Source organism: Oncorhynchus mykiss, chromosome 6, assembly GCF_013265735.2.
Source record: "Oncorhynchus mykiss isolate Arlee chromosome 6, USDA_OmykA_1.1, whole genome shotgun sequence".
Lineage (NCBI taxonomy): Eukaryota > Metazoa > Chordata > Actinopteri > Salmoniformes > Salmonidae > Oncorhynchus > Oncorhynchus mykiss.
Window position 1 is genome coordinate 53354209 of NC_048570.1, and position 13056 is coordinate 53367264.

General features: G+C 44.5%; 1 protein-coding gene across 1 annotated transcript in view; it reads left to right on the top strand.

Moving 5' to 3' along the window:
* The first annotated feature begins 569 nt into the window (after positions 1 to 569).
* The window catches only part of LOC110526153 (protein kinase C-binding protein NELL1), a 404819-nt gene continuing 392332 nt past the window's right edge, over positions 570 to 13056 (top strand). Inside the window, exons 1-2 of the mRNA XM_021606800.2 lie at positions 570 to 701; positions 1452 to 1580. Of these exons, the coding sequence (XP_021462475.2) occupies positions 653 to 701; positions 1452 to 1580 (178 nt within the window). The 5' untranslated portion in view covers positions 570 to 652. The remainder of the gene's footprint in view (positions 702 to 1451; positions 1581 to 13056) is intronic.

Consider the following 13056-nt stretch of genomic DNA (forward strand, 5'->3'; position numbering starts at 1 on the left):
GGGTTTATGGATTGAATGTAGGCTAACAGCGTGAAGTCCCGAAAAAAATACACATTCATGAGGACCTGACTATGAATTAGCTGGTTAAAGAAATCCGCCTGATTCAATTAATCTAATCTTCATTTTCAGAGACCTTTTCTGTTGTGAAAAATACTGCATCTGATTATCTGCAACAACAAAAAAAGAGCACAAAGGCTATGTAAGAGATGATGATTCGTAACAAATAGGCTACGTAATTACATGTAGCCTACTTGTTAGAATCCCAACTCTTATTACAGGTCCCCAGCGTCACCTCCAGAATTGGACGTGTCTATCGTCACTGAAAGGGGAGGATTAAGGTTCATTTTCGCCGCGCAAACATGTCGTCTGTAGATTAATTTGAATCCAGGAGGATTGGTAGTGTGGACTTCGTCAAGGTTTGTGAATAATATCGCCGATTTAATAGATGGAAATAGTATTGAGAGTAAATTCATGATAATTTACGTGCGCGCCGAAAGAACCCCTATTTCCATGATGTGGAACGCTCCGAGCCTCTGCACCCAGCAACCGTGAGACGAGCGCAGTTTGCAGACAGACCCGAGCAAGTGGATTGCTAGCGAAGCGATCGACGGCGGATATTTCTGAGGAAACTGTACAGTTCAACTTCACACAAATGGATATTTACGTGGCTTTGTTATCGGTAGTGCTCATTGCGAAACCAGGTAGGTGTCACACTGGGACATATGCAGTTAGTTTACATATTGTTTAGGCATCATTATCAGCTCTGTCAGCAATAGCTTTTTAATGCGCACCCACCCTCTCCTTCTCCATAGCCTAATTAGCAACTTGCGCGCAAGCTTCTCGATCGTTATTTTGTCTCTCGTAGGTTTTTTATTAATCAATTAATTTTTTAAAATCAATTTGCCCCTCATCGATTTTTCATAAATCACATGTTTTTAAAATTCGTTTTATAGTACAGATAAATAGCATAGTTATCTCCTAAATCGTAGGGTTTGTTGTTGTGTCAGACCACATCTGTATAACGTGCAAAAGTCCTTACAGAAATTACAGGTGTCGCACAGGTTGATGCAGCAGTCAATTTGTTCCCATGCAACAATAAGCCTAACATTTGGATTATGTAGACTTTCATTTAAAATGATCTGTCATTATATGGTATCTGATGTCTAGTGCCATGCAATTTACGCGTTTTGTCTCTGATATGATGGCCACTGTACCTTGGTGAAGGTGCTTTGAAATCGCATGGATTCAATCCCCATGTATTTGACTGCATGTCAAACTGTGTTGCAGTTCGTTGTATCATGCAGACGCTGAAGTTTGATTCTCAAACTCAATCATTAAAGAAGTGCCTTGCTTATTATGTACGTTATACACATCATATAGGTGGGAGGATGTGTGATAGTAACTGTGCACCCAATGTGTGACAATGTCTAAATAATATTTCCCCCCTACAGTTATCGGCTTTGGAATAGATCCCGACTACCAGATAGATATCATCAATGAACTTGACTTCGCAAATGCAATTTATGGAATTACCCAAGTGGCAGGGCTTCACAACAATAGCAAAGCCTTCTTATTTCGAGGTAATGTATACTTCCTTTCTCTATTTGTGAATTAATTGATTGCTAGATCACTGTTTGATTTGTCAGTGAATTGTAGTAATGTGTTTTAATTTGGAGTGGAATCTTGAGAATGTTTGGTAAACTAATTTCATTTGTAAAATGTAGGTTACCTAAGCTCGGACTCATGGTTGTAGGATTATCCAGAATATGTTAGGTCAAATGTTGGTAACAGATGGTGAACTAATCATCATCATCACATCACCAATGTATTGTAACAATCCTCACGATATGAGCCATATTGCAATTCCTAACAAGTGGCCCAATGTGTAGGGTGCTTGCCTTTCACTGCACTGCCTCGCTGTTTGCTACATCAGTGTCAGAAGTTGGATGGCAGCCGAGAGGTCATCATAACGCACAGCCCGGACATATGAGGGGACTGAGTAGTCAAAATGCTTGGCTTGTTTGCCTTTGTATTTTGTATTTATTAGGGAACCCCATTAGTTCCTGCCAAGGCAGCAGCTACTCTTCCTGCGGTCCAAACACATTAAGGCACTCACACATAAAACAAAAGATAAAACAGTACATCATATACCATTATTACCCAACTATATATCTACAATACAAAATGTATGTGTGTGTGTAGAGTGAGTGTGCTAGTGTGTGTGTGTGTATGCGTGTCTGAACCTGTGTGTGTGTGTCTCTTCATAGTCCCTGCTGTTCCATAAGGTGTATTTTTGTCTGTTTTTTTTATCTGATTCTACTGCTTGCATTAGTTACTTGATGGGGAATAGAGTTCCATGTAGCCATAGCTCTACATAGTACTGTGCCCCTCCCATAGTCTGTTCTTGACTTGGGGATTGTGAAGAGACCTCTGGGTGTAGAGGTCGGCCGATTAATCGGAATGGCCGATTAATTAGTGCCGATTTCAAGTTTTTATAACAATCGTAAATCTGTATTTTTGGGTGCCGATTTTTTTAGTTATTTATTATTATTATTTTTTATACATTTTTATTTAACTAGGCAAATCAGTTAAAAACACATTCTTATTTTCAATGATGGCCTAGGAACGGTGGGTTAACTTCCTTGTTCAGGGTCAGAACGACAGATTTTCACCATGTCAGCTCGGGGGATTGAATCTTGCAGTCTTACAGTTAACTAGTCCAACGCTATAACCACCTGCCTCTCGTTGCACTCCACAAGGAGACTGCCTGTTACGCGAATGCAGTAGATGCCAAGGTAAGTTGCTAGCTAGCATTAAACTTATCTTATAAAAAACTATCAATCCATCATAATCACTAGTTATAACTACACATGGTTGATGATATTACTAGTTTATCTAGCGTGTCCTGTGTTGCATATAATCGATGCAACGCTGGAGGATGATTTAACAAAAGCGCATTTTCGAAAAAAGCACAATCGTTGGACGACTCTACCTAACCATAAACACCAATTCCTTTCTTAAAATCAATACACAGAAGTATGTAGTTTTAAACCTGCATATTTAGCTAAAAGAAATCCAGGTTAGCAGGCAATATTAACCAGGTGAAATTGTGTTATTTCTCTTGCTGTCACGCCCTGGTCTTAGTATTTTGTGTTTTCTTTATTATTCTGGTCAGGCCAGGGTGTGACGTGGTGTGTTTTGTCTTGGGGTTTTTGTAGGTTATGAGTTTGTGGTATAGTAGAGTTGTCTAGATAAGTCTATGGTTGCCTAGAGTGGTTCTCAATCAGAGGCAGGTGTTTATCGTTGTCTCTGATTGGGAACCATATTTAGGCAGCCATATTCTTTGAGTGTTTCGTGGGTGATTGTTCCTGTCTCTGTTTGTTTGCACCAGATAGGCTCAGTCACTTTGGTTTTTTCTTTTCACTTGTTTTGGAAGAGAAGAGAACGAGCGCCATTCTCCTTGCGGAGATGGTGCTAAATACATCAACACGGTCGGTCCCTGGGATTGGGCTGGCTAACACGATTAGGTTTGCTTGGAAGGAAAAGGAGATGGAGCCTTTAGGACGGGAATCTTTTGGAAGGATAATATTGATGGGGATTCTAAAGCTGACGGTGAAGGACGTGTTTTGTTTCCAAGGCAACTCGTTGGAGGGAGCATACGACGTGGCACTATATACAGAGGCAAAACACGATGATATCCTGAGAAGGGCAAGAGCAGTGGGAGGTGAGAGGCCGATGTGCCACTACGAAATAACAAGCCTGGCGAAGAATAATTTTAGGGTAGTAACTGTCAACATTTACAACCCTTACGTTAAGGACGAAGAGGTGAGGGCTTTTCTGGGGAGATATATGGATAACGTCTCCTCAGCAAGGCACCTCAAAGACTCCCTTGGGTTTTGGAATGGGAGGAGAGGTTTCCAGGCCCTCCTCAGAGAGGACCCAAAGGGACATGGTGGCTACCTCCATCCTCCTGCTATGTTCTCCCTAGGGGCTGACAGGGGGACGTTGTTTTATGCACGTCAGCCCCCATTTTGCAGACGCTGTATGGCCTATGGTCACATATTCGCCTCATGCAGTACAAGAAAATGCAGATTTTGTGCATCTGAGGATCATGAGGCGAGGGATTGTGACAAGCCAAAGACGTGCCATGGGTGTGGCTCGTCAGCACACCTGTGGCGGGGGTGCCCGGCCCGTCAGCGGTCATATGCGTCTGCGGCTGGGGGGGGAGCAGGGGCGGGGGATGGGGGAAGAAGAGGAGGGGAAGGAAGCACGCCTCATGATCAGAGTACAGGTCCAGAGGGGAAGGCCACAAGGAAGGAGGAGGAGCAAGAAGCGGCGGAAGGAAGAGAGAAGGAAACGGAAGGCACGGGAGTAGGAGAACCAGGAAAAGCGGCGGAAGACGGCAACCGAGTGGAGGAGCATGAGAGAGAAGAAAGCGATGGAGGAGTGGTGGAGAAGGAGACGGTGGAAGAGCAAGTGGACTGGGGGGAATGTGCCCTGGTGGAAGAGATGAGGGGTATGGTGGAGGAGCTGGCGGGCGGGGGGGTTGGTATCTCTCCACTGCCGTCATCACCAAAGAAGAGAATGAAGAGGAGGGAGCGATTGGCCGACAGTGAGAGGGAGGGGATGGCCAAGAGAGTGATGGGGGTGGGAGAAACCTCTGGGTTGCTGCTGGTTTCCACAGGCTCTCAATATCTGTTGGGTGGGGACACACCTAACAGGACTCAGGACTGGGTACAGGAGGAGGTGGGGAGGTTTTTGTTTGGGGACTCAGCCTCCCCGAATTTTTTCCAATCCAGCTGCAGCACTGGGGAGGGGGAGGATTGTGGGGGTAGACCCAGGGTGCAGGGCACCCCGGAGCCAAACACAATTCCTGCATCCTGGGTTGGTGAGATGGAGGAAGAGGGGGGGATGTTGGGAGTACAGATGGTGTCATCACCGGTAGATATGGAGCAGGGGAGCATCGGGTGAGTCTCCTGTTTTTGTTTTTTTCTGTCTGGGTTTAGAATTTGAGTGTATTACATGTTTTTATTTTATTCTTTCATGGGGTCTGATTTTACTTTTGTTAGTTTAAATGTAAGGGGTTTAAGGGATTGTGTTAAGAGGAGGGCGGTTTTTAGTTATTTGGAGGGTGTGGGGTTTGATTTTTGTTTTTTACAGGAGGTTCACCTGAGGGATGGAGGGGATGTTAATTGGTTTAAGAGGGAGTGGGACAAGGGGGAGTCGGTTTGGGGTGTTGGGGGGGTGCACTCATCGGGGGTAGGGATTTTGTGTGGGCACAGGGAGGTTAAAGTGGAGGATTCTTTTGTGGTAATGCAGGGGAGGGTTATAGGGGTGGATGTCACGATAAGGGATTGTAATTTTAGATTAGTGGTGGTGTATGGACCACAGGTGGTGGCAGACAGGAGGGAGATGGTGGACTGTCTGACGCCCCTGTGTGTCACAAATAGGAAATTAGTGATAGGGGGGGATTTTAATACAGATTTAGGAAGAGGGGGGGATAGCAGTGCAGGCGCCATTGCCAGGCTAATGGCTTGCCATGGTCTGGTAGATGGTGGTCTGCACACTACTCCGAAAATGGACGGTCCTACATGGCGCAACTCCAGGGGGGTTGAGCGGAGGCTCGACTATATTTTTGTACCCAGGTCTTTGGGTAAGTTGTCTGGGCGGCTGTTGCCTGTTTTCTTTTCGGATTACGACGGGGTGCTCCTGCAGGTGGGGTCGCCAGTCTGCCTCTTTGGTAGGGGGTACTGGAAGCTAGATCGGGATGTGCTGGAGGAGCAGGCTTTTGTTGACGGGTTTTATGGTTTCTTTTGGAGGCTTGAGGGTCTCCGGTCCATGTGCGAGGGGGTGGTAGAGTGGTGGGATTTAGTTAAGGTGAGGATTAGGGCTTTTATAATAGGATATTGCAAGAGGAAAAAAAGGGAGGAGAGGAGGGAGGTGGATCGTATCCAAAGGTTAATTGAACTCGAGTACGAGGCAGGCAACCTCGGCGGGTCGTTTGACTGGGAGAGATCCGCAACCCTAAAGGCGCAGCTCAGGGAGTTGCAGGAGCGGAAGGCTCGAGCTTTCCTGGAGCGTGCGCATAGTGGCTTTCTAGAACATAATGAGAATTGTTCTGCTATGTTCTTTAAGTCGGTTAGGGCCAGACAGAGTAGGAAGGTAATGCATGGCGTTAGGGAAGAAAATGGTAGTATAGTTAGAGAACCAGAGGATATGGTCAGGGTGACAACTGATCATTTCCAAGGTTTATTTAAGTAAAGGGAAATAGATGTAGAGCAGGGAAATGTGTTTTTAGAACACTTGTCCAGGCGGTTGCCGGAGGACATTAGAGAAGTGATGGAGGCCCAGATCTCACTAGAAGAGGTTGAGAGCGCTCTTAGGAGGATGGGAAAAGGGAAGGTGCCTGGGATAGATGGGCTGCCGGCTGAGTTTTATCTCAAGTTTTGGGGTATACTTGGACCAGTGGTCCTCGAAGTCTTGAAGGCCATCCTTGAGACGGGGGTCCCGGGGGGATCAATGGCTGTTGGTGTGCTGTCACTTTTATATAAGAAGGGGGAAGTAACAGACCTTGGCAACTGGTGGCCGTTGACCATGCTGTGTGTAGATTACAAGCTACTTGCAAAGGTTTTAGCAGACCGGTTGCGCACAGCCCTTCCCTACGTCGTCCATGAGGATCAGACGTGCGGGGTAGAGGGCCGCTCTATTAGATGGAATCTACAGTTAATCAGGGACTCCATCGCTTGGGTTGAAGATAGAGGACTGCCTTTAATGGTAGCAGCGCTAGATCAGGCGAAAGCCTTTGATCGCGTGAATAGATCATTTTTATTCAGAGTGTTAGGTCGATTAGGATGTACATTATATGTCGGAGCGGGGTGCCGAGTTAGTGTAAATAGTCACTTGGGTGACGTTTTTGACCTCTCGTCTGGGGTCAGGCAGGGGTGCCCACTCTCGGCTCTCCTCTTCGTTCTGTACATGAAGCCTCTGGGGGCTGCCATTAGGGCAGACACAGGGGTGGAAGGCTTGTTGATCCCTGGAAGTGGTGGGCTGCGTGTTAAGATGACGCAGTACGCCGACGACACTTCCTTGCTGCTGTGCAAGGACTCGTGCCTGACAAGGTCCCTTGCCATCTTTGGGGATTTCACCCGAGCGTCGGGAGCAGTTCTGAACCATGCAAAGTCTTCCGTCAAGTTTTTCGGAAGATGGCGCGGTAGAACGGATGTGCCCGGGGGGTTATCTCTCTGTGAGGGGGCCCTGAGGATTCTCGGGGTCCATTTTGAGACCTCCGGCTCAGCGACGCTAAACTGGAACATGCGTATCGCAGTGGTACAGAGGAAGCTAGCAATGTGGAAGGCTAGGTATTTGTCTTTTATGGGCAAAGTCCTGGTTCTAAAGGTGGATGTGTTGCCGTCTCTTTTGTATTTGGCGTACATCTACCCATTGCCGGCTAGTCTGAGGAGGCCTCTAGTGAGGCTTGTGTTTCAGTTCATGTGGAGTGGCAGGTGCGAGTGGGTCGCCAGGGCACGCATGCTTTGTCCCATCGGGGAGGGAGGTAGGGGGGTACCACATTTCCCCCTCAAGCTGGACGCAATTTTTGTTTCTTTCTTGTTAACGGAGCTTGCTCATCCAGTGATACACCCGTCCGGTTACCTCCTGCGGGTGTTCTTCTCGTATCAGGCGAGAAGCGTAATGGTGTGGTCTAACACGGGTCCTCGGGCGGAACAGCTGCCGTGGCACTTTGGTCATGCGGCCAAGTGGCTGCGTGAGCACCCTGAGGTTGAAGTTGCCCGAGTAGGTTTAGATCACAGGCACCTGTACGAGGAGGTCAGAAAGGCAGGGAGTCCGGCGCCTGTAGTGGGCATCTCGGAAGTGGTCTGGGAGGGAGTGCAGGCGCGGGGTCTGGACAACAGGCTCAAGGACCTGAATTGGTTGAGCCTCCATAAGTGCTTGCCGGTACGTTCCATCATGTACCGGTATAGTTTGGTGCAATCCCCCACCTGTCCAAGATCTTCTTGTGGCAGGGAGGAGACTGTGCGCCATGTCTTTTGGGACTGTGCCTTTGCCGGAGTAGTATGGGCTAGGGCACGGGTGTTGTTAGGTTTGGTAAGGGGGGATTTTGTATTGACGTGGGCCAGGTTAGAGAGAGGTGTAGGGAGAGCGAGAGGGACGGATAGGGACAGGTTTCTGCTCTGGCTTCTCATGAGTCTCTTTAAACGGGGGCTGTGGGAAGCCAGGCAGAACATGGTGAAGACAGGGAGAGATTGGGGGGTGGAAGGGATAGTGAGGAGGGTGGAAGGAGATTTGAGGGGGAGGATGAAGAGGGAGGAGAGGAAGTGGGGGCAGCATGCTGCCCGGGAGAGGTGGAAGGGGGGTTTAGGGCTGGGTGCCATTTAGATTTGTAAGGGGATAGATTAGGGACGGGGAGATAGGGAAAGGTAGTTTGTAGGATGACGGGGAGGGAAGATGCTCCCCTGAGGTTTTGTTTGGGGATTTTGTTTTGTTTAAATTAAAATACCACTATTTGAGTTTGTATGGAAATTATGAGTTGTACAGAATGAATGGTATTGATGATAATAAATTATTTTTATTAAAAAAAAAAAAAGGCTGTTTAGGTTTTCACGTTTATTGTTTTGTATTGTATCGTCTTTATTAAAGATGTATGAAGATAACCACGCTGCATTTTGGTCCTCCTCTCCTTTGACGGAAGAAAACCGTAACACTTGCGTTCATTGCACGCAGAGTCCGGGTATATGCAACAGTTTGGGCAGCCTGGCTCATTGCAAACTAATTTGCCAGAATTTTACGTAATTATGACATAACATTGAAGGTTGTGCAATGTAACAAGAATATTTAGACTTAGGGATGCCACCCGTTAGATAAAATACCGAACGGTTCCGTATTTCACTGAAAGAATAAACGTTTTGTTTTCGAAATGATCATTTCCAGATTCGACCATATTAATGACCAATGGCTCGTATTTCTGTGTGTTATGTTATAATTAAGTCTATGATTTGATAGAGCAGTCTGACTGAGCGGTGGTAGGCAACAGCAGGCTCGTAAGCATTCATTCAAACAGCACTTTTGTGCGTTTTGCTAGTAGCTAGTAGCTCTTCACAAGCACAGCAATGTTTATGACTTCAAACCTATCAGCCTAATGGCTGGTGTAACCGATGTGAAATGGCTAGCTAGTTAGCGGGGTGCGCGCTAATAGCTTTTCAAATGTCACACGCTCTGAGACTTGGAGTAGTTATTCCCCTTGCTCTGCATGGGTAACGCTGCTTCGAGTGTGGCTGTTGTCGATGTGTTCCTGGTTCGAGCTCAGGTAGGAGCGAGGAGAGGGACGGAAGCTATACTGTTACACTGGCAATACTATAGTGCCTATAAGAACATCCAATAGTCAAAGGGATATGAAATACAAATGGCATAGAGAGAAATAGTCCAATAAATACTATATTAACTAAAACCTCTTACTTTGGGCTATTGAAGTCTCATGTTAAAAGGAACCACCAACTTTTCATATGTTCTCATGTTCTGAGCAAGGAACTCAAACGTTTGCCTTTTTACATGGCACATATTGCACTTTTACTTCTCCAACACTTTGTTTTTGCATTATTTAAACCAAATTGAAAATGTTTCATAAATTATTTGGGGCGAAATAGATTTTTATTGATGTATTATATTAAGTTAAAATAAGTGTTCATTCAGTATTTTTGTAATTGTCATTATTACAAATAAAATGTAAAAATAAAAATTGTCTGATTAATCGGTATCAGCTTTTTTTTGGTCCTCCAATAATCGGTATCGGCGTTGAAAAATTATATTCGGTCGACCTCTACTCTGGTGGCATGTCTTGCGTGGCATGCATGGGTGTCGAGCTCTGTGCTAGTAGTTTAAACAGACAGCTCGGTGCATTCAGCTTGTCAACATTTCTTACAAAAACAAGTAGTGATGAAGTCAATCTCTCCTCCTATTTGAGCCATGAGAGATTGACATGCTAGCTCTCAGTGTACATTTAGGGGCCAGCAGTGCTGCCCAGTGCTGGCCTCAGTCATTTTCCATCCAAGTTGTCAGACCCCGGTGGCTTGTCATTGTTGACAAAAAAATATTCATAAAATCATCTCTTCCACACTCACTTTATGGAATTCAAACGCTTTCATAATTTGGTTAGTTACACTTGGATGTGTACTACCAGCATGTCATGTCTAAATTTGCTAATCTTGCCAATTAAAAAATGATTAAAGTAGTTGGCAATATCAGTGGGGTTTGTGATGAATGAGTCATTTGATTCAATAAATGAAGCAGCTGAGTTTGCATTTTTTCCCAAAATGTAATTTAAGGTGCTCCAACACTTTTTACCATCATTCTTTATAAAATGTATATTTTTTTCATAGTATAGTTTCTTCTTCTATTTATTCAGATTAGTTACATGATTTCTCAATTTGCAGTACGTTTGCCAATCAGTTGTGCAGCCAGACTTATATGCCATTCCTTTTGCCTCATCCCTCTCAACCATACACTTTTTCAATTCCTCATCAATACAAGGGGATGTAACTGTTTTGTAAATGTAATAAGCATTTTCATAAATGTGTCAAGTGCAGTGTCTGGTTGCTCCTCATTACACACCACAGACCAACAAATATTATTTACATCAATAACATAGGAATCACTACACAACATATTGTATGACCTCCTATACACTATTAGGCCCAGCCTTTGGAACTTTGGTTTTCCTAGATATGGCTACTATGTTGTGATCACTACATCCAATGGATTTGGATACTGCTTTAAAGCAATTTTCTGCAGGATTATTATAGATATGATCAATGCATGTTGATGATTTCATTTCTGTGCTGTTTGTAACTACTCTGGTAGGTTTGCTGATAGTTCATAGTTCAGAGGTAAATAGAAGACCAACAATCACAGCATATTAGTTCAGTTAATGAGAAAGGTTTTAACTGCCCTAGAAATTAAGCACATGGTCTGGCCAAATGACTTTGATGTGAGAAACGTGTTAGAAATCAGTCATGAAAGATGACATACACGTACAGTCGGGCAAAAATGTATTTAGTCAGCCACCAATTGTGCAAGTTCTCTCACTTAAAAAGATGAGAGAGGCCTGTAATTTTTATCATAGGTACACTTCAACTATGACAGACAGAATGAGAAAAAAAATCCAGAAAATCACTTTGTAGGATTTTTAATGAATTTATTTGCAAATTATGGTGGAAAATAAGTATTTGGTCACCTGCAAACAAGCAAGATTTCTGGCTCTCACAGACCTGTAACTTCTTCTTTAAGAGGCTCCTCTGTCCTCCACTCATTACATGTATTAATGGCACCTGTTTGAACTTGTTATCAGTATAAAAGACACCTGTCCACAACCTCAAAACAGTCACACTCCAAACTCCACTATGGCCAAGACCAAAGAACTGTCAAAGGACACCAGAAACATAATTGGAGACCTGCACCAGACTGGGAAGACTGAATCTGCAATAGGTAAGCAGCTTGGTTTGAATAAATCAACTGTGGGAGCAATTATTAGGAAATGGAATATATAGCAGACCACTGATAATCTCCCTCGATCTGGGGTTCCATGCCATATCTCACCCCGTGGGGTCAAAATGATCACAAGAACGGTGAGCAAAAATCTCAGAACCACACGGGGGGACCTAGTGAATGACCTGCAGAGAGCTGGGACCAAAGTAACAAAGCCTACCATCAGTAACACACTACGCCGCCAGGGACACAAATCCTGCAGTGCCAGACGTGTCCCCCTTCTTAAGCCAGTACATGTCCAGGCCCGTCTGAAGATTGCTAGAGAGCATTTGGATGATCCAGAAGAAGATTGGGAGAATGTCATATGGTCAGATGAAACCAAAATATAACTTTTTGGTAAAAACTCAACTCGTCGTGTTTGGAGGACAAAGAATGCTGAGATGCATCCAAAGAACACCATACCTACTGTGAAGCATGGGGGTGGAAACATCATGCTTTGGGGTTGTTTTTCTGCCAAGGGACCAGGACGACTGATCCGTGTAAAGGAAAGAATGAATGGGGCCATGTATCATGAGTATTTGAGTGAAAATCTCCTTCCATCAGCAAGGGCATTGAAGATGAAACGTGGCTGGGTCTTTCAGCATGACAATGATCCCAAACACACAGCCCGGGCAACAAAGGAGTGGCTTCGTAAGAAGCATTTCAAGGTCCTGGAGTGGCCTAGCCAGTCTCCAGATCTCAACCCCATAGAAAATCTTTGGAGGGAGTTGAAAGTCTGTGTTTTTCCCAGCAACAGCCCCAAAACATCACTGCTCTAGAGGAGATCTGCATGGAGGAATAAGCCAAAATACCAGCAACAGTGTGTGAAAACCTTGTGGAGACTTACAGAAAACGTTTGACCTCTGTTATATACCCTTTCTTGGCAATCACAAAGTATTGAGATATACGTTTGTTATTGACCAAATACTTATTTTCCACCATAATTTGCAAATAAATTCATAAAAAATCCTACAATGTGATTTTCTGGAATGTTCTTTCTCATTTTGTCTGTTAAAGTTGAAGTGTACCTATGATGAAAATTACAGGCCTCTCTCATCTTTTTAAGTGGGAGAACTTGCACAATTGGTGGCTGACTAAATATTTTTTTGCCCCACTGTAGGTCCTGATGGTACCAAGTATTTACATGCCATTGATCAGAGTGAGCTTAAGGATCTGACCAGTGTTGAATGTGCAGTGAGCTCAGACATTGTTTGCCTGCCCCCTAAATAGCTGTTTGTCATAGCAAGTGAAGGTATAGTATCTGTATCTGTATAGTGTCTTCACATTAATGTATCCAAACGATGATCTCACCATTGTACAGTTGACAGAACAACATGATAAGATATATATGCTGGGAAAGGTTATAAGCACTGATCAAAGAAGAGGTTTTCGCTCTTCATTTTAATTTAAATTTTTTTATTTCACCTTTATTTAACCAGGTAGGCCAGTTGATAACAAGGCCAAGATAAAGCAAAGCAGTGCGACAAAAACAACACAGAGTAACACATGGGATAAACAAAC